At 37.9% G+C, this 20,549-nt stretch overlaps 1 protein-coding gene across 3 annotated transcripts in view; it reads right to left on the bottom strand.

The window, feature by feature from the left end:
* Positions 1-20,549, bottom strand: part of AP4E1 (adaptor related protein complex 4 subunit epsilon 1) — a 109,478-nt gene that overhangs the window by 6,698 nt on the left and 82,231 nt on the right. Inside the window, exons 17-21 of one of the 3 annotated variants that reach the window (XR_004057373.1) lie at positions 15,483-15,738; positions 11,272-11,829; positions 9,913-10,103; positions 7,958-8,115; positions 6,073-6,315 (exon numbers count right to left, since the gene is read on the bottom strand). Coding sequence is in view for 2 of the 3 variants with exons in the window: in XM_010356599.2 (XP_010354901.1) it covers positions 6,155-6,315; positions 7,958-8,115; positions 9,913-10,103; positions 11,272-11,829; positions 15,483-15,738 (1,324 nt within the window). In the remaining variant the exon portion in view is untranslated. Of the gene's footprint in view, positions 1-6,070; positions 6,316-7,957; positions 8,116-9,912; positions 10,104-11,271; positions 11,830-15,482; positions 15,739-20,549 lie in introns of those variants that run through there. The other 2 variants (XM_010356599.2, XM_030930985.1) reach the window with 2 other exon arrangements.

The raw sequence follows: 20,549 nt of genomic DNA, 5'->3' as shown, positions 1-20,549 counted from the left end.
CTCATGTTGAAATGTGATTCCCAATGTTGGAGGTAGGGCCTGGTGGGAAGTAATTGGATCATGGGGCAGATCCCACATGAATGGCTTAGCACCATCCCCTTGGTGATAAGTCAGTTCTTGCTCAGTTAGTTCACATGAGGTCTGTTTGTTCAAGAGAGTCTGGGACCTCCCTCCTCTCTCTCTTGCTCCCTTCCTCACCATGAGACACCACCTGCTCTCCCTTTGCCTTCCACCATGATTGTAAGCTTCCCGAGGCCTCACCAGAAGCAGATGCTAGCACTGTGCTTCCTGTACAGCCTGCAGAACCACAAGCCAATTAAACGTCTTTTCTTTATAAATTACCCAGCCTCGGGTATTTCTTTAGAGTAACATAAAAACAGAGAAACACATTGACAAAGAAGCAGGCAATAAAATGGAGAAAAGATGGTCTTTTCAAGAAATGGTGCTGGAACAACTGGACATCCACATGCAAAAAAAAAAATGAATCTAGACACAGACCTTACACCTTGCACAAAAATTGGCTCAAAATGGATCATATACCTAAAAGTAAAATACAAAACTGTAAAACTCCAAGAAGATAACACAGGAGAAAAATCTAGATAATCTTGGGTTTAGCAATGACTTTTAGACATAACATCAAGGCATAATCCATAAAAGAAACATTTAATAAGCTGAACTTCACTAAAATTAAAAATCTCTGCTCTGCAAAAGACACTATCAAGAGAGTGAAAAGATAAACCAGAGACCAGAAGAAAATATTTGCAAAAGATACATCTGACAAGAGAATGTTACCAAAAACACAGAAAGAACTCAAACAATCAGAAAACTTGATTTAAAAATGGGCTAAAGCCCTTGACAGGCATCTCTCTCTCTCTCTCTCTCTCTCTCACACACACACACACACACACACACAGAAACAGACAGATGGCAACAAAGCATATGAAAAGATGCTCAACACCATATGTCATCAGAGAAATGCAAATTAAAATGAGATATCACTATACACCTATTAGAATGGCCAAAATCCAAAACCCTGACACCACCGAATGCTGGCAAGGATGTGGAGCAACAGGAATTCTCATTCTTTGCTGGCAGGAATGCAAAATAGTACAGCCACTTTGGAAGACAATTTGGCAGTTTCTCACAGAACTAAACATACTCTTAACATAGGATCCAGCAATCATGCTCCTTGGTATTTGCCCAAAGGAGTTGAAGACATGTCTACACAAAAATCTGTATACAATGTTTATAGCAGTTTTATTCAAAATTGCCACAACTTGGAAGCAACCACGTCTTTCAGTAAGTGAATGGATTAAAAAAGCTGTGGTATACACATGAATTTTTCAATGCTAAAAAGTAAGCCATGAAAAGATATGGAGGAAACTTAGATGCATATTAACTAAGTGAGAACAATCTAAAACTTGTTCTACTAACAATCTACTACTATATGATTCCAATGATATGATATTCTGGAAATGGCAGAACTATGGAGATAGTAAAAAACATCAGGGGTTACCAGGGGTTGGGGGCAGGAGGGCAGAAGGGATAAGCAGGCAGAGCACAGAGGATTTCTAGTACAGTGAACACGCTCTGTATGATACTACACTGGTGGATTCATGTCATTATACATTTGTCTAAACCCACAGAATGTACATCATAAGTGAACACTAATGTAAAACATTTGGTGATAACAATATGTCAAGGTAGGCTCACGAATTATAACAAATATAACACTTTGGTAGGGGATACTCATGATGGGGCAGTCTATCCATGTATGTGGCAGGATGGAGTATATGGGAAACCTCTGTTCTTCTCAATTTTGCTTGAACCTGAAACTGCTCCAAAAAAGTCTTAAAAAATAGTCTATCAAAAAAACAAAAACTATACACACAGAGAGAGTTCCTAAGCACAAAAAGCTCAGTCTCCCATTATGTATACACTAAACCAGTAACTACTGTGCAATCATTAACCCTGGCCCATAGGACTGCAGGCCACCCCTCCCTTCAACAGCTCCCTTCTTTTCAATTACTATAGTGAGTGTGGTGCATTTAAACTTCCTTTTCTGACCTCAGTGCCCCAAAGATGGAGCTTCAAGTCTCAGGGTTTTTTTTTTCTTCTTATACATTGTAGCCAACAAGAGACACAAATCAGTGAGATTTAAACTCCATTTCTGATCTAGCTTTATGTTTTAGGATACATGAGATGACCAGCACACTCAGATTCTTTGGTCACTAAATTTCTAATTGATTTGCTGTGTTTCTGGCATCTTCAGACATCTATAAAGGAAGGGTATGATGGTCAGCCTAAGGTGAAAGCAGGGGATATGGACAGGCATCCTGAGAATCAATCTATGCTGTAACTTGTCTGAAGCCCACAAAGTTATCTCTGACCACCACACAGAAACAGAAATATCAGTATCTTTACTTTTAACCAATTAGACAAGATTCTTTGGGGGGTGTAATGAATAAAACATTCTTTTCATCCCATTTCAATTGCTGCTGCTCTTTTTAGCTAATGTCTACCAAATTATTGTTTAAATAATATTACTTATTATTCAGCTACTTAGTTAATAAAGAACATATAGACCAAAAAAAGTACAGATCACTTTGTATTTATTACATTACTGAACTTTTTCAAATGACAGAATTCAACTCCAAAATAAAGTAATAAATGTCTATTAAATAATTATTCACTTGCACTTTTCTCTCCTAAAATTTTTAACACAGCAAAACATCTTAAAGACGTGTGAATAGATTCAGTGCACGCTCAGTGGCTCACAATCATGAGGCAAATACCACATTTATCCGTAAAAATACAAGATAAACAGACCAATATTTTAAAATATTGCTGACATAAAAGGAAAAAATAAAATACTACACTTTTACCACAATTATTTTGGTAGATGATAGAACGTTGTTTAAAATAATGCTCCTCTATAGGACACATGTGTGCTTGGCATACTTGGCACGTTAGCAGTTGGTAACTGCTCAGCTTCCATCTGCAGTTTCTCTAGCAGGACCCTTACTCAGGCCCACTTTCAAACCCTGAGCTCTGATCTGCCTGCCTCCACAGGGACTATTCTGGTACCCTTCCTCCTTCATCTACTCTTAAGGCTTTTCTGTCTTCCCTTCTATTCCCCCAGATTCACACTTGCTGCCATCTCCATTTTCAGCAAAGATGCCTGGCACAAAACTCATAAAGCTGAGCATCTCCTCCATACTCTTACCCCCAGATGTTGTCCCTTCACTGACTAAATTATGACTATTAGGTAAAGAGAATGAGTCCACCCACAAAAATAAATTAGGCCGGGCACAGTGGCTCACGCCTGTAATCCCAGCACTTTGGGAGGCTGAGGCGGGCAGATCACCGAAGGTCGGGAGTTCGAGACCAGCCTGACCAACATGGAGAAACCCCATCTCTATTAAAAATACAAAAAAATTAGCTGGGTGTGGTGGCGCATGCCTGTAATCCCAGCTACGAGGGAGGCTGAGGCAGGAGAATCACTTGAACCTGGGAGGCGGAGGTTGCAGTAAGCCAAGATTGCACCATTGCACTCCAGCCTGGGCAACAAGAGTGAGACTCCGTCTCAAAAAAAACAAAACAAAACAAAACAAAAAAAAGAACTCCCTACTTTATATCACATCTCCTGCAATGCAAAAATAAAGGCTGGTGTGATGCCTGATTTACAACTTAAAACATTCAACGAGTTTAGACAGAATATATACTGCTCTGAAGTTCCTTAAAATCTATTCTTCTATTATTGTTGTTTCTAAAATCATAAAAATATAAAAACTGTAAACATTCTACTAAACATTTCAGTAGAAACCCTGTTACCCTACTTTTTATTTAGTGGGTCAGAAAGAACAAAAGTGACACCACATTCCTTTGGGCAGACCCAAAATCATGCTCCCAGCCCTAAATCTACCATTACATGTCTCCCATCCATTAGGCAGCTCTGTATGCCAAGCATGTCTCTCACGACAACTGCAGCTACCACTCATGAATACACCCTGTAACCAAGCAGCATATCTCCCTGGTAGCTGTCCATGTGCTCTCAGCATCTTACCTATTGCTCCACACTCGACCTAGCCTCAGTAACTAGGCAAACATAGGGAAGTAAGGACACAAAAAATTGGAGCACCTTCTTTGTGACATGCTGCATTCCTTTGCAAAGTGAGAAGGCACTTCCTCTCTGTCAGAGTCACAGCAGAATTAGGTAAGGGGTGAGGGATGCTGCTGACAGAGGTAGGAATAAGGAGGGAGCTGATAAGGCTAGCTACCAGTGTCCACCGCACCCCTGGAGTCAGCACACTCCTTCATGACACTGCTGAGAGCCTGGGGATGAATCTGATCTATTCAAAAGGAGGAACCTATTATGCAAGAAATTCCAGTCACTTATTACTCTTGTAGCAAGGTTTCACTGTATGTTTTTAAAAGAATAAAAGTAACAAGATATTATATATTTTTTAATGAATAACTTAAAAATTGAGAAAGAAAATACTGCTTTTATTTTTAGGGAGGAATACTCTTGACACAAATGACTAATGAAATCCATTAGCTCTGGGGAATCCCCTTAGCTTCTTTATCAGTCATAATTAATGAGATAACCTAAAATCAGAATTCCTGACCTGGGTGATTAACAGTACCAATTAACCAGAGTATTAACTGAGTATTAAATGACTTAAAATAGTCTCCATGGTGAAGTGTCAGAAAAGGTGAAATAATATTTTCCACAGCACCATAAGATTTTATAAAATACTATTTCAGTTAATGTACAACCTCAAGATTTTGGTCCACCATTCATATATAGGCTTAACCTCTTTTACTGATAATAGTTCTGACAGAGGCCACACAGGCATAACTATAACATGAAAATGATACATTTTGGCCGGGCGCGGTGACTCAAGCCTGTAATCCCAGCACTTTGGGAGGCCGAGACGGGCGGATCACGAGGTCAGGAGATCGAGACCATCCTGGCTAACACGGTGAAACCCCGTCTCTACTAAAAATACAAAAACTAGCGGGGCGAGGTGGCAGGCGCCTGTAGTCCCAGCTACTCGGGAGGCTGAGGCAGGAGAATGGCGTAAACCCGGGAGGCGGAGCTTGCAGTGAGCTCAGATCCGGCCACTGCACTCCAGTCCGGGCAACAGAGTGAGACTCCGCCTCAAAAAAAAAAAAAAAAAAAAAAAAGAAAATGATACATTTTACTGAAAAACCTGTATGTTATACTTAGACAGTCTCTGCTTCAGCTATATCCATTGAGTACTAGTGGATTCAAAGGCCAGGAAAAGATAGTTTTGTCATTTATACTCTAATCACAAATTTTAATTTGCCAAAAGGATCTAAGTGGTAACCGACTAAAATATTTGTCATAACTAAAAAGCCATTTTTGTATCTGTTTGCTTTGTTACTGTGTGCGCTTATGGGTTTTGTTTCTATATGATATTTTGAAAATGGCTCTGAGTTTTCAAAATAAGAATAGAGTGATTTACTTTGAATTTTAAAATAAATGCAAGGGGAAAACAGACAAATTTTATAGCCAAATTATCTGGAATTATGTGTAACAGTTATCTATAATAAAAAATATACCACAGATTGGATCCCCTCAATATCCAGCATGCTCATGGATCTCATACAACTGTGTGTGCTATGCCAACTTAGTTCAACACTGATCTAAGCCAAACATAATCAAAAGTATTGCCTACCAAAAAACATAACTGCATTCCAAAGCCAAATATGAATTAAGTTTGAGATTATCAATTTCATGTCTCCCTTTCATTTAATGCAGAAAACTGAGACTTGGCTTTATTAAAAATTAGCTAGCACTAGAGTAAACGTGCTATAAAATTATTTATAACAAAATAAATATCTTCAGTCCCTCTACACACTAAGTGATATATAAATCATTAGCAGTTTATAACATTAGCTTAGGTCACTTTTTGAGGGACCTAAACATACTGTACAATCCTGAGTTAAAGGTTAGGGATACAGTTTTGGGGATCTTTCTTGACCAGGAATCAAAGAAAACATATAAACCACACTTGTAATAATCCCCATTTTCATTAGACGTACCATGAGTTCTTTTGACTTTGGTAAATAAGTTTATCTATGTAAACCATTGATCTTGATGGAGTAAAATTTAGCAGAGCTTCTGCTAGGATCCCTCTATCACCTTTTGACACTGATATAGTAAATAGTCAGGAAGAGTAGAGCAGGAAGATCTGAACCACAGGGCTAATACATCTGCATAAACTCGGCAATGCAGTAAGCAGGGGATGGATGGGAGCAGCTGACAGGCCAATAGCCCTTCATTGCCTACAACAAAACAAAAGTGAAAAATGATTTAATGCAAAAGGACTTAAACAGACATTTCTCCAAGATGATACACAAATGGCTAATAAGCACATGAAAAGATACTCAGTATCACTAATCACCAAGGAAACTGCAAATTGAAACCACAATGAGATACTATGCTTCATACCCATTAGGATGGCTAATATTAAAGAAAAAAAAAAACAGGCCGGGCGCGGTGGCTCAAGCCTGTAATCCCAGCACTTTGGGAGGCCGAGACGGGCGGATCACGAGGTCAGGAGATCAAGACCATCCTGGCTAACATGCTGAAACCCCGTCTCTACTAAAAATACAAAAAACTAGCCGGGCGACCTGGCGGGCGCCTGTAGTCCCAGCTACTCGGGAGGCTGAGGCAGGAGAATGGCGTGAACCCGGGAGGCGGAGCTTGCAGTGAGCTGAGATCCGGCCACTGCACTCCAGCCTGGGCGACAGAGCAAGACTCCGTCTCAAAAAAAAAAAAAAAAAAAAAAAAAAGAAAAAAAACAGGTAATAACAAGTGTTGATGAAGATGTGGAGAAACTGGAACCCCAGTACATTGCTAGTGGGAATATAAAATGATGCAGTTGCTGTGAAAATGCTATGGTGGTTTCTCAAAAAATTAAATCTAGGCCAGGCGCAGTAGTTCATGCCTGTAATCCTAGCACTTTGGGAGGCCGAGGCAGGCAGATTACTTAATTAAGCTGAGGAGTTCTAGACCTGGCTGGGCAATATGGTGAAACCCCATCTCTACTAAAAAATACAAAAAATTAGCTGAGCATGGTGCCACACACCAGTAATCCCAGCTACTCGGGAGGCTGAGGCATAAGAATAGCTTGCATGGAAGGTGGAGGTTGCAGTAAGCTCAGATCGCACCACTGCACTAAAGCATGGGCAACAAAGTGAGCCTCTGTCTCAAAAAAAAAAAATTATAATTATCATATATATAATCTACTAATTCTACTTCTGGGTATATAACCAAATAAAGAACAGAAAGTAGGGACACAAACAGGTATTTGTATAACCCTGTTCACAGCAGCATTACTCACAATAGCCAAAAGGTGGAAGTAACCCAAGTATCCATTTACAGATGAATGGATAAACAAAATGTATCACATTAAAATTCGGACACATTCTACAACATGGATCAACCTTAAAGATATTATGCTCAGTGAAATAAGCCAGATACAAAAGGACAAGTATTGTATGATTCCACATTATATAAGGTACCTAACACAGTCAAGTTCATAGAGACAAGAGGTAAAACGGTAGTTGCCAAGAGGTGGAGAGGAAGGGGAAAGGCCGAGTTAGTGTTTAATAGGTATAGCATTCCAGCTGAGGAAGATAAAAAAGTTCTGCAGACAGATGATGGTGATAGTTGCACAACAGTGTAAATATACTTAATGCCATTTAACTACATGTTTAAAAATTGTTAAAATGGTATATTTTATATATGTGTATTTTCCAATAAAAAATTATTTAATACAGTTTGAAAAGCACATTCATCGGAAAGACAGTCACAATAGGAAATAAAGCTCTAACAAATCTGATACTTGTAAGAGTTGATTTGTGTTCCAATTATAAGAAAGCTCCTGTAAACACAGAATAGCCTTTTCATAACTCTACAAACCTATAATTTCAATAATATGGAGTCTTAGTTTCTGTTGCAGAGTCTTTAGTGCAGAAGGAAGTGCAGCTTGAGATTCTGACATTTTTACATTTTGTTTCACATCATTGGCGAAGGATAACCAGAGTTTCCCAAAGTCTTCACTTGAGATTTTTAACGGTCTGAAAATAATTATTAAAATTAGATATATGTCAAAAACAGTGAAATGATTCTAAATAAACAAATTTCAAATGCCTCATGAGAATAAAACACAATCATTGTAAATTTGGGTGCCGTAAGATTTATGTCTTTAAAGCAAATATGCTAAAAATGGTTAGTATCATCCTCCAACCTGATGAAAATACTGAAAGCAGGTATATTATTAAATTTAAAATATCATTTCAATAAATCACTCAGTTCTCTCTCTTTCTACTAGTCATTCCACTAAGATTTTACCAAGTAATTTCATAAACCATTCAAATATAATACAGAACTTTTCTTTTATGTCTACTTTGATTTTGGGGATAATGGGATACTCTATCAAAGCTATGAAAAAGAGCATGAATACAAAGATCTAGCACCCTAAGTAAATTAGACCAAAAGAAAGAACTTTAACAAATACATTTTTTAAATGGTTCAGGAGACTAAAGATCAAATAGTTAAAACTGGATATCTCTGGGGATAGGAATACAAAGAACTTTTATATTCTACTTATATTTTTCTGTAGCATTTAAGTTTTATAATAAGGATCTATTGATTTGATAATCAAGAAAGATATCTTAAAAATACAGAGGATTTTATTAATACACACAGAACAACGGTCTGTGTTAAATATACTGTGATTCTTCTGATTACTAAGGTTCGCCACGGGATACACCTCCACAATTACACAACATAAGTTTTTTGAAGGCTGGATTTTATCCTATCAGCACCACAGGCATACAGTACTCTAATAGACTGACAGTTATGTTATTACTAAAAGACTTTAAAGAATGGGCAAAGCTGGGCATGGTAGTCCTTGCCCCTAATCCCAGCACTTTGGGAGGCCAAGGCAGACAGATTGCTTGAGCCCAAGAGTTTCAGACTAGCCTGAGCAACATGGCAAAACTCTGTCTCTACAAAAAACACAAAAATTAGCTGGCATGGTGGCACATTCCTGTAGTCCCAGCTACTCAGGAGCCTGAGGTGGGAGGATCACTTGAGCCTGGGAGGTCGAGGCTGCAGTGAACCATAGTGTGGCAGTGCACTCCAGCCTGGGTGACACAGCAAGACCCTGTCTCAAAACAAAACAAAAAAAGAATGATGAACAAAATTTAGAGCATTGTATTGTAACAGAAGTGACATGTGGAGGTTAAAAATATATAGAGAGATATTCATTGGTATTCTGCATTCTGGGTTCAGGCAGCCTTCATATTTTTAATGTTCAAAAACAGTACATTTATAAAACAAAATTAGAGCAGGTAAGATATTGTTTTCAATTATTTTGGTAACACTGCACGGTGCCTAGTACAATGGTAAAAACTGCATGTTTAATAAAAGTTTAATAACTATGTCGAGCAATTTTCTTACATTTCTCTAAAGCTTAACAAACAGATTTTATGAAATAATTGAATAAAATACAAATGAGAGAAACTTTTAAAAGCCATGCAGAATCTTTGGAATTATTTAGTTTAAATAATACTTTTTCTCACAAGTTTTTCCAGGTCACCAACCAACTCCAACCTAAATCAGGTCTCTCATTATAATCCCTCATTGTACCACTTATGTTCTCTTCACAGCACAATTCATAATTACATATGTATGTATGTAATTGCACCACATCTCCTCCATAGACTAGAAATTCCTCTAAGGTAGGAACTGTGTGTAGTTTTTAACTGTTATACTCCCTAGCACCCAGCATAGTGCCTCCATCCACAGAAGAGGTCTAAAAAATAGTTGGTGAATGAACAACTTGAATTAACATTTCACAAAACATTTACCTAATGAAATCTAACAGTGATAAGTTTACAGAAAATTCCAGCTGAGCAGAATGAGTATCCATCATATGATACCTAATAAAACCAGAAAGAATTCCTTCTGTAAAAGGTTTTTCTATCTGCACACTATATTGAAAGCTTTTGGTGCTTTCTGCTTCCATTATAGGCAAACAGCATCCAGGTTGCTCAGTGACCTGCAAATAAAAGTAACAAAAGTGTTGAAGAAGGAAGGGATCAATACAGACTATTATATGACTACCAATTTTCTATTGAAGTGGTACAAATCATACTAATGTGGGAAGTTAATAACAAACTACATTATGAAGATGACTGACAACTTCACTTGAGAAAAATTCACTAGAACAGATAATGAAATAATTGACACAGGTCAAAATTATGTTAACAAATGGCATTACAGTTAAAACTCTGTAAATGTCCTGGCTGGCCCTAGGTTTTTAAAGATAGGAGAGTTTTAAAATAATTTTTAAAAGAATTTAAATATAAATACAAATACAGGTGTCATCTATTCTCATTCTCTACCCTCAAGTTAAAGCAACTGGGAAGGGTTTGGTCTGTTTTTTTAAGTTCCACAGGTTATTTTTTTATTTTTTATTTTTTGAGATGGAGTCTCACTCTGTCACCCAGGCTGGAGTGCAATGGTACAATCTTGGCTCACTGCAACCTCCACCTCCCAGGTTCAAGCGATTCTCCTGCCTCAGCCTCCTGAGTAGCTAGGATTACAGGTGCGCACCACCACGCCCAGCTAATTTTTGTATTTTTAGTAGACATGGGGCGTCATCATGTTGGTCAGGCTGGTCTCAAACTCCTGACCTCGTGATCTGCCCACCTCAGCCTCCCAAAGTGCTGTGATTACAGGCGTCAGCCACCGCGCCCGGCCCCACAGGTGATTGTAAAGCACATCTAGTATCAGGAACTTTTGCTCTGGTCAGTGGCCCAGACAATATCCCATTCAACACATTCTAGCTCATAGAAGAAACTGGGCCAGTTTTGTGGAAGATAAATATACTAGTCAAATCTCATTAACTCCACCAAGGACATCCATACAATAATGCAATTAAACATACTTCCAGCAATCACAATGGCAATCTGTCAGAGCTAGGGAAGAAAGAGAACTGATGTCTGAGCACTTAGTATGTAAAAATAAATTGGTGACAGAAAGAAGTAAACAGTATACACATTTATTCTTCAATATCCTTACTCCTTAATCTTCCACTTTGCTAAATAACTTGAGAGTTTCATTTTAGTGTTTATGACAAAAGTGAACGAGACATTTAAAGAGCGCAGGAAGAGAGAACACAAAATACACACTGAAAATAAAACAATAATACCTTTAAATTTTACCTTGAAATTTTCTGCAGGAAAAATTTCTAAGTTAGCACTTTTCAATTCCAAACCACTCTTATTAGTGACTGACCAGACCATCAATAAACAATCATCTTTCCAAATTTTATAAGAAGACACTGATATGGTTTCATTATTACAGACTTCCATAGCATTTGAGTGTATGTATTCAGTAGTTTCTTCCAAAAAAGATGAAGCTAAAGAGCTTTCCTTGGCAACTGAGGCTGCAATAGATTGAGGAGGGTGAAAAATTTCCATGCTGTTATCAGCAAACAATGAAGGTGTAGACAGACTGCAATTTGAGAATTTCTCAACCAAGGGCAGTTCTGTGAGTGACTCAGAATCCAAAAGTTCTGAATTGAGAGAAAATGTCTTTAATTCTTTGTCTCCTCTATCGTGCAAAGTATTCAAGTAATAGTCATCTTCATATGCCACATTTGACAAAGAACTAAAGGAAGAACAGGTCATATTATGAGTACTGGATGCTTCACCACTTTTAGCTTCCTTGATTTTTGATTTCCTTCTGAACTTGTGAGAGACAGTATCTGCTTTTCCCAGCTGCAAAAATAAAACATCATAATATAAAAAGAAATCATTCTACTAGTCATGAGTTTTAAACATTCATCTATAATTTCAACTCGGCAATATAACAATTTGCTGAGGTTCTAACTACAAAGAATAAATTTGCAAAGAATCAGAGATAAATAAAATGTTAAGACCTAAAATTCTGACAGCTATATAACTTTGAACTATTAGCTAAATCTTGTTTCTCATAAAAAAAAACACATGGAATCAGAAAAAGAAAGAAGGTCAAAAAGTCAGTCATGAACAAAAAACTTGTTAGATTTCAGAATACTAGAGTATAGAACTGAACAAATTAAAAAACAGTGAGAAAACTAGCCATTTTTTGAGTTGCCATAGTTGTTCTGTATAAGCCTAAGTTACTCTTGAATGCAGGGATGACCCAACCTCTGTTTTAGTCATCTATAATAATCATGATTTTGTGGCCTGTGAGTTAGTAAGCAGGAAAGAAAAACTGATTTTACCTCAAGAATTAACTGGCAGCAGCTGACTGGAACACTCAGCAGGAAAGAATTCAATAACTGACTAGTGATGTTTGCCACACATTCAGGAGACAGAATGGCAAACTTGTCATTGTTGGTCTAAACTTTCTGAAGAATGGTCTGTGAATCTATGTAAGAGGAGTGATGGTTCAAGTGTTCCCTTGCCTCTCAAAGTTCTATTTAGAATCAGTGCAGCAGACTGGCACTACTCTCCATCTCCACCCCCCGGGGTGCTTTGACACTACACAGCATCCTTTACATAATTCTAGTTGACCAGAATTCTAGTTCCCTTTTCATATCTTCTCTGTCACTCTCCTCAAGTCCCAACACCTTCTTCCAACTCTGAACAGATGATTTTTGTCTCTTACCTCCAAATTCAGAAGTCACCAAACAAGAACTAACATTTTATTAACACAAAAACAAGGGGGCACAAAAACTACTGTAGTTATTTTCAATAGTTACTAATAACTGTTAAATACTAGTTATTTTCAGTAGTTATGGGACTCAAGTTAGATGTATATTAGAGGGCAGGCATGGTGGCTCACATCTGTAATCCCAGTACTTTGGGAGGCTGAGGCAGGTGGATCACTTGAGGCCAGGAGTTCGAGACCAGCTTGGCCAACATGGTGAAACCCCGTCTCTACCAAAAAAAAAAAAAATTAGCCAGGCGTGGTGGTGCATGCCTATAATCCCAGTTACTCAGGAGACTGAAGTGGGAGAATTGCTTGAACCTGGGAGGCAAAGGTTGCAGTGAGCTGAGATCATGACACTGCACTCCAGCCTGGGCAATACAGCAAGATTCTGTCTTAAAAAAAAAAAAACAAAAAAAAAAAAACCAGATGTATATTAGACTGCTTGTTACTGTCCCCTGGGTCACCGATGCTCTCTGCATATTTTTTTTTTTTTTTTTTTTTGGTCTATGTTTCATTTTGGATGGTTTCTATTACTTTGTTTTCAAGCTTAATGATCTTTTCTTCTGCACTGTCAATCTGCTAGTATTCAGAAGCTATACAGGCCAGAAGACACTGTAGCGACATCTTTGTTTAAATGCTTGAAGAAAAGAAACAGTTGAGCACAGCATACTCAGAAAAAAAATGTCTTAAAAATGAAGGTGAGGCCAGGCATGGTGGCTCACGCCTGTAATCCCAGCACTTTGGGAGGCCAAGGGAGGAGAATCACTTGAAGTCAGGAGTTTGAGACCAGCCTGGCCAACATGCTGAAGCCCCGTCTCTACTAAAAATACAAAAATTAGCTGGACTTGGTGGCACATGCCTGTAATCCCAGCTACTCTGGAGGCTGAGACAGGAGAATTGCTTGAACCTGAGAGGCAGAGGTTGCCGTGAGCCAAGATTATGCTACTGCACTCCAACCTGGGTAACAGAGTAAGACTGTCTCAAAAAAAAAAAGGTGAAATAAGAAGCCAAAGGTGAAAAAATAATAATAAACCTTGGCCTTTCTAAAGTGATGTAAAAAATTAATTCAAAATGGATCACAGACCTAAAAATAAAAGCTAGTTAAAATGAAATACATCAATAGAGTCTTGATGTATATAACTGAGAACGTTAACATAAGAAAAATCAGCAGGGAACAGGATTCCTGGAGAAAAACAGCCATCCAAAATGAGGCATGACACAGAAGGAGCACATTCAGTTAGTCCCAATCCTGTCTGCTTTGCCCCAGTATCAGAGGAAGGGTCGGGGCTGAGAAGTGAGAGGATACATGCTAATTTTATGTCATCATTAACTGTTCCTCCTTCTTTATGATGCATCTACGTTACAACACAATTCCTCACAGAATTCAGGGTCTCATAAAACAGAGAAATACACTCCTTTTTCTACTCTTCAGTGACAGCTGAGTGAGAATGAGGGGGAAGTATAAGAGGTAAGCCAAAAAGGATTTAGCATCATTAATAGAAAAAACATCTTAATAACATTTCTGATTTCAAACTCGCCACAAAAAAATCTAATACCACCCTGAATGTTCTCCTGAGGAAAAAATCTACCTGAAAGCTATGCACTTGTTAAATAGGCAGCAATGAGGTTCACAAATCACGGCTCCACGAGCCTGGGTGTAATCTGACTTTGGTGTGTTCCTCCTAGAGCATTCCACTGGTACCCTCTCATCACAGCCTACCAGGACAACTCAAAAACCCAAGATCAGTCACTTTACTGCTGATCTGCAAATGTCAACTTGGAAAATATTAAGGTACATTAATTATTAATATTTTTAGGCTGAATCTGTTTTTTCTTAAGAGAGAATATCAAGTCTGACAGAAACAGGATCTAGACTGGTGAGTCTAGAAAAGAAAGAGACAAAGATAAAGAGTACATAGTATGGTATACCATCTGGCCTGGTACTGACAGGAATGAAGGGGAAATTTCACCGTGGGAGGAGGAGGTTGTCACTCTAATGAAAATTTTGTACAAGGTGGGTTCATTAGCCACCAAAAGGAGGATACATTACATGGTATTCTCAGATGCTCAAAAACAGCACCTGTCCTTCACTCCAACTTGTCATTCTTTTACTATGAAAATAATTTCTCAGTATAAAAAATTTCAAAATCATAATCTTAGTATCTGAATATAATTATCATTTTTGTATAATTCTTTTCAGCCTTAGGTATAAACAAGGCATAAATAAAACTTTATACTCTGTACTTTTTGTTTAATACATCATTTAAGTATTTTTTCATTTTACAAAGCAATATTATTGATCATTCTTAGAGCTGAATAATTGTTCTGGGAGAATACAATTTATGTAATACAATTTTGAGGAGTACTTTTTACAAAGATAGACCAACATTGTTGAATGATTATCATCATCCCCCTTCCCTTTGAGAACTGCCCCATCCACCCACAGGGGTGAGAGTGGCCGTGGTCATACCTGTAACTATTTGGAGCCTGACCCTTGTCCACTGACTGGGTTACAGAGAACACCTGACTCAAGTTGAGCCAACTGCATTTTCTCTTTCAAGAATATAAAAGGTATGTCATTAGTGGTTCTGGAGCTGGGACATGATGGTGAATAAGAACTGGGGAAGCCACTTCTCACCATACAAATAAATGACAGCCAGGAGCTTTTATAGAGCCAGTTTTTTTGTACAAACAGACAACAACGATTCTTAGAGGAATAGAACGGATTACTTACCAGGTTGACTGTACTTTCTGATCCTAGCCCAACAAATAATGATGATGCCAGCAGCTGCTTTTCTTTCTCCTCTTTAGATTGGGTAAGAACTTGAGATTGATCCTTTTTTGTTATAGTTTGATCTACATTCTCCATTATACTCTCTTGAGGAATAGGCAGAGCTCCACTTTCATCACCAGTTTTGCTTTCCTTCTTGGGAAGATAGCCTTCTTTCCCCCACAATTTCTTTATACCTTCTAGCTTCAAGCTATTTGTCCTAAAGAGGTTGATAATAAAATCAAGTCAACTTAAATAACTGCTAATAGTTACTTTCTTGAGGCATTCTTTCAAAACATATCAATGTCCATGGCCTTTTAAAAACAACTGCCACATTATATTCTACACACCAGAAGTAAAACCTCGATCTCCAGATTTTATTTTAGTTATAGCCAACATCCCTCCACCCTCTAGTCAAAGGATTTGATTTAAGGCTGCAGAACTCTAGACTTAGTTAAAAATTTCACAGCATTTAATTTTCACTTAATTGCTTAAGTCATACAAAAATAGAACTACTGTAAATCAGTTTCTTTCTTCCATTGGCTTTTCTTTTTTTTTTTTTTTTTTTTTTTTTTTTGAGACGGAGTCTCGCTCTGTGGCCCGGGCTGGAGTGCAGTGGCCGGATCTCAGCTCACTGCAAGCTCCGCCTCCCAGGTTTATGCCATTCTCCTGCCTCAGCCTCCCGAGTAGCTGGGACTACAGGCACCCGCCACCTCGCCCGGCTAGTTTTTTGTATTTTTTAGTAGAGACGGGGTTTCACTGTGTTAGCCAGGATGGTCTCGATCTCCTGACCTCATGATCCGCCCGCCTCGGCCTCCCAAAGTGCTGGGATTACAGGCTTGAGCCACCGTGCCCAGCCCATTGACTTTTCAAAAATACCTTTAATTCTGATGGGTTAAAGATGAGAAATGATTCAAATTTCTTAGCAATATGAAGGAATTAAACCTATACAAATTCATTAAGTAAAATCCTGTTAAAAGCAAAAACATCATTCAAATGTACTCCTATGTATAAATTTACATTGTATTTTTTAATTTTACAACCCAGGAGACATAAATTCAAGTTGCCGTGAATACATGCTCCCCATAAATTTACTTTAATCCAAAAGGTTTTTCTCACTATGCATACTAGCGACATTTTCAACTATTATTAAGTGTACTTTTATCAAAATGCAAGGAAGTTTTATCTATAAAAGAAAAAAGTAAGATTTTAGGAAAAAGCCTGAGGCTGACGAATTTTTACACCTAAGTTGAAAAAGAATTAAAGTGTTATTTAGAAGCCAGGTGTCCTACCCAAAAAGCCTAAACAAGGCATCTAGGCAGTAAGTCCAGGGCCAAATTTAGAATCCTAATGTTGTCACAAAAGTTGCAGTCGTGAATCTGGAGTTACTAATAAGTGCAGGCTAAAATAGCCAAGGATCATCTCTATTATTCTCATATAAGAGCTATGTGTCCATTAATTAGTTTGATTGCAGTAATCATTTCACAAGGTATATCAAAACATCACATAGCACACCTTAAATACATACCACTGACCCTTGAAAAATGGAGACGGTTGGCGCACTGACTCCTTGCATTGTCAAAAATCCACATGTAACTTTTGACTCCTCCAAAACTTAACTACTAACAGCCTACTGTTGACTAGAAGCCTTACTAATAACATAAACAGTCGATTAATACATAGACTAGTATCTAGATATATTTTATATATTCCTGACAATCTTATTGTTTCTCAATTTTTTGATATTCCTAGGGTACATGGTTTGTTGGAAAGTTTTTTCAAATTATCTCAAATCTGAAAAACTTTTTCCAACATATTTACTGAAGAAATCTGTGTACTAAGTGGACCCACACAGTTTAACCCATATTGTTCAAGGGTCAGCTATACAATGTTTATTTAGCAATTATATCTCAATAACACTGGAGTTTAAAAAAAAAAAAACCATGTGTCCTTGGCACTTGACTCATTTAAGCATCTCTGTCATGGTCCAAAATGGCATTTTAAAAAAATCATTTTTACTACAAGATGAGCTGATCATGAAATGAACAAAAAGGAAGACTCAGAAATATTTCTACTAATTATTGGTATTGAAATTGTTGGAATCATGATCAATGTGATTTTGAGCCCAAAACAAAGCAAAAGCAGCTAATTACACTTCATACTGAGTGAAGAATTAATGCTATTAAGAAGTAAGTAGCTAAAGGAAAAATTGAATGTTAATTAAAAATGCCCTAAAGGGAACTGGTTCATTCCTTCTCAATGATTTTTACTGCTGAGTATCCCTTTACAAATATCTTCATTTCCCCCTTTCTTCCTCCAGGTTCTAAAAGAGTTTTCTAAAAAAAAAAAAAAAAGTTATACAATAAACCTCTTAGACAAAAATTGTAGTTGCCATAAGCAGATCCCAAGTGGTCATGGGAACCACAAAAATAACCCCTAACATTTCTAGAATAGAATTCTCAAAAGAAGCACCTCTAGGGAATTTGTGAATATCCACAAGAGTATTATAGTATCTGTATACTCCCTTTAACCAAAATATTACCTTTATTCACAAAAAAAAAAAAAAAAAAAGGAGAACAAGTCTCTAAATTTTACTAATAAATGATTTGAATAGTAGTTTAACAACAACAACAACAAAAGGCAGATGTGGAGGACAATGGGCTGCTCCATCCGGATCCCTCTTCAATGAAGGACTGTTGACCAGCTGTTGGGAGTGCTATCAGCTCTCAGCCTCTTCAGGGATTGCCTGAGCTGCAGAGGGCTACTTCACCCAAGATCACGCCCCTTCCAAGGCAGCCTACATCCAGTGATGGATGAATGGAAGTATAAAGTCCTTGCCATCCATCTTGGTTCAACTCAGGACAACTCTGAAGGGTCTTTCCCGCTCCAGAGCTCCCCACGGTGTCAGCAGAGGTTGTCACTGGCAATGCGTTGCATCTTAACTTCTACCCAAACCTGCTTCTTTTTCCTTCCTTCTATAGATGTTGATCCCAATGAGACTCCTAATTATTCTGCATACTAAATGCCATCACAGAATGTGCTTCCCAGGGAACTCAATCCACAACTGGCAAAAAGGGGCAGGAGGTACAAAAGGAGCCTAAAAGGAGCCTCAAACTATTTTAAAGATTTTTCTTATTTATTTCATCTGCATACATAGTTATGATCAACACAAATATTCTGTTATGCATACATACAGATCATCTAAAAAGTGGGAAAATATGGCCAGGTGCAGTAGCTCCCACCTGTAATGCCAGCACTGATGCTGAGGCAGGCATATCACTTGAGCCCAGGAGTTCAAAACCAGCCTAGCCAACTTGGCGAAACCCTGCCTCTACTAAAAACATAAAAATTAGTCAGGCGTGGTGGCAGGCGTCTGTAATCCCAGCTACTTGGGAGGCTGAGGCACGAGAACCCAGGAGAACCCACCAGAACCCAGGAGGTGGAGGATGCAGTGAGCCAAGATCACACCACTGCACTCCAGTCTGGGTGACAAAACGAGACTTGTCTCAAATAATTAATAAATAAATAAATAGGAAAATACATAAGAAAGCAACATAAGGCCATTTCATACACAAAATATGCTTCTTAATGATATGAAACACTAGAAAAAGAATATTTTTAAACATGAGTCATCTTTGCCCAGATTTTGACAATACTATCATCTAATACATGGTTTTCCACAGTGTGTCCTTGTATTATTTTTATTCAGACCATTCAAATACAGATGTAAATTTGGACCAAGTAACTAAGCTTCAAAAGATTAGGGATGTATTTTAACTCAGCTCTAGGAATTCCCATTTGAGATAGGGTGCTCCAGGTAAGAAATTATAAATTAGGTTTGCTACTACTTTATTCTCAGGTTGCTAGGGACTGTAAAAGAGCAACTGTCTTCCCTCTACGATGATTCGCCTTGCCAATTAATATGCTCCTCTTCTGAAATAATGCATGAGCTGAGGTCCACTTTGGAAACAAATTTTAAATTCATCCCTCATCTTCCATTTCACAATAATACAGCATATATTATATAATTGCTTAGCAGTTTTGCCAAATGTCATTTCTCTGAGGGTAGTAGATGTATATGTACAGTATTTACAAGGCCCTGCCACAGCCCCCAGATCCTAGTTAAGTACTATAGTAACAGATGCTGTCATCTGTTGCAGGTAAAAGTGTATAAGTTCCTCCCTGGGTTTGAAGGGTTCCTGTCTCTTTCCCTTGTCCCTTTGGTCCCTGTTGGGACACTTAATTGCTGTCACCTCCATCATCAAATGCCCACAAACAATATCTGCTCCCCATGTTTGGAATACCAAAATTAAATATCTGGGAAAGAAAATAAGGAGGTTAACAGAGCAGGAAAAAAAAAAGGATAACAAAAAGATTTTGAATTCATGCCATTTCATTCAACATATTCTACATTCCTCATGATCTATTATTAGTATCTTTCTTCCAATAAATACTTGTAACCATTTCACTGGACAACTGACAAATGTAACAATGAACATAAAATGACTGACTTCTTTTTTTCTTTTTTTTTTAATTATACTTTAAGTTCTAGGGTACATGTGCATAACGTGCAGGTTTGTTACATATGTATACTTATGCCATGTTGGTGTGCTGCACCCATCAACTCCTCAGCACCCATCAATTCATCATTTATATCATGTATAACTCCCCAATGCAATCCCTCCCTCCTCCCCGCTCCCCATGTTAGGCCCCAGTGTGTGATGTTCCCCTTCCCGAGTCCAAGTGATCTCATTGTTCAGTTCCCACCTATGAGTGAGAACATGTGGTGTTTGGTTTTCTGTTCTTGTGATAGTTTGCTAAGAATGATGGTTTCCAGCTGCATCCATGTCCCTACAAAGGACGCAAACTCATCCTTTTTTATGGCTGCATAGTATTCCATGGTGTATATGTGCCACATTTTCTTAATCCAGTCTGTCACAGATGGACATTTGGGTTGATTCCAAGTCTTTGCTATTGTGAATAGTGCTGCAATAAACATACATGTGCATGTGTCTTTGTAGTAGAATAATT

Source organism: Rhinopithecus roxellana, chromosome 5 (assembly GCF_007565055.1).
Source record: "Rhinopithecus roxellana isolate Shanxi Qingling chromosome 5, ASM756505v1, whole genome shotgun sequence".
NCBI lineage: Eukaryota > Metazoa > Chordata > Mammalia > Primates > Cercopithecidae > Rhinopithecus > Rhinopithecus roxellana.
Note: the sequence above shows the minus strand (reverse complement) of the source record. Positions and strands in the feature narration are given on the sequence as shown.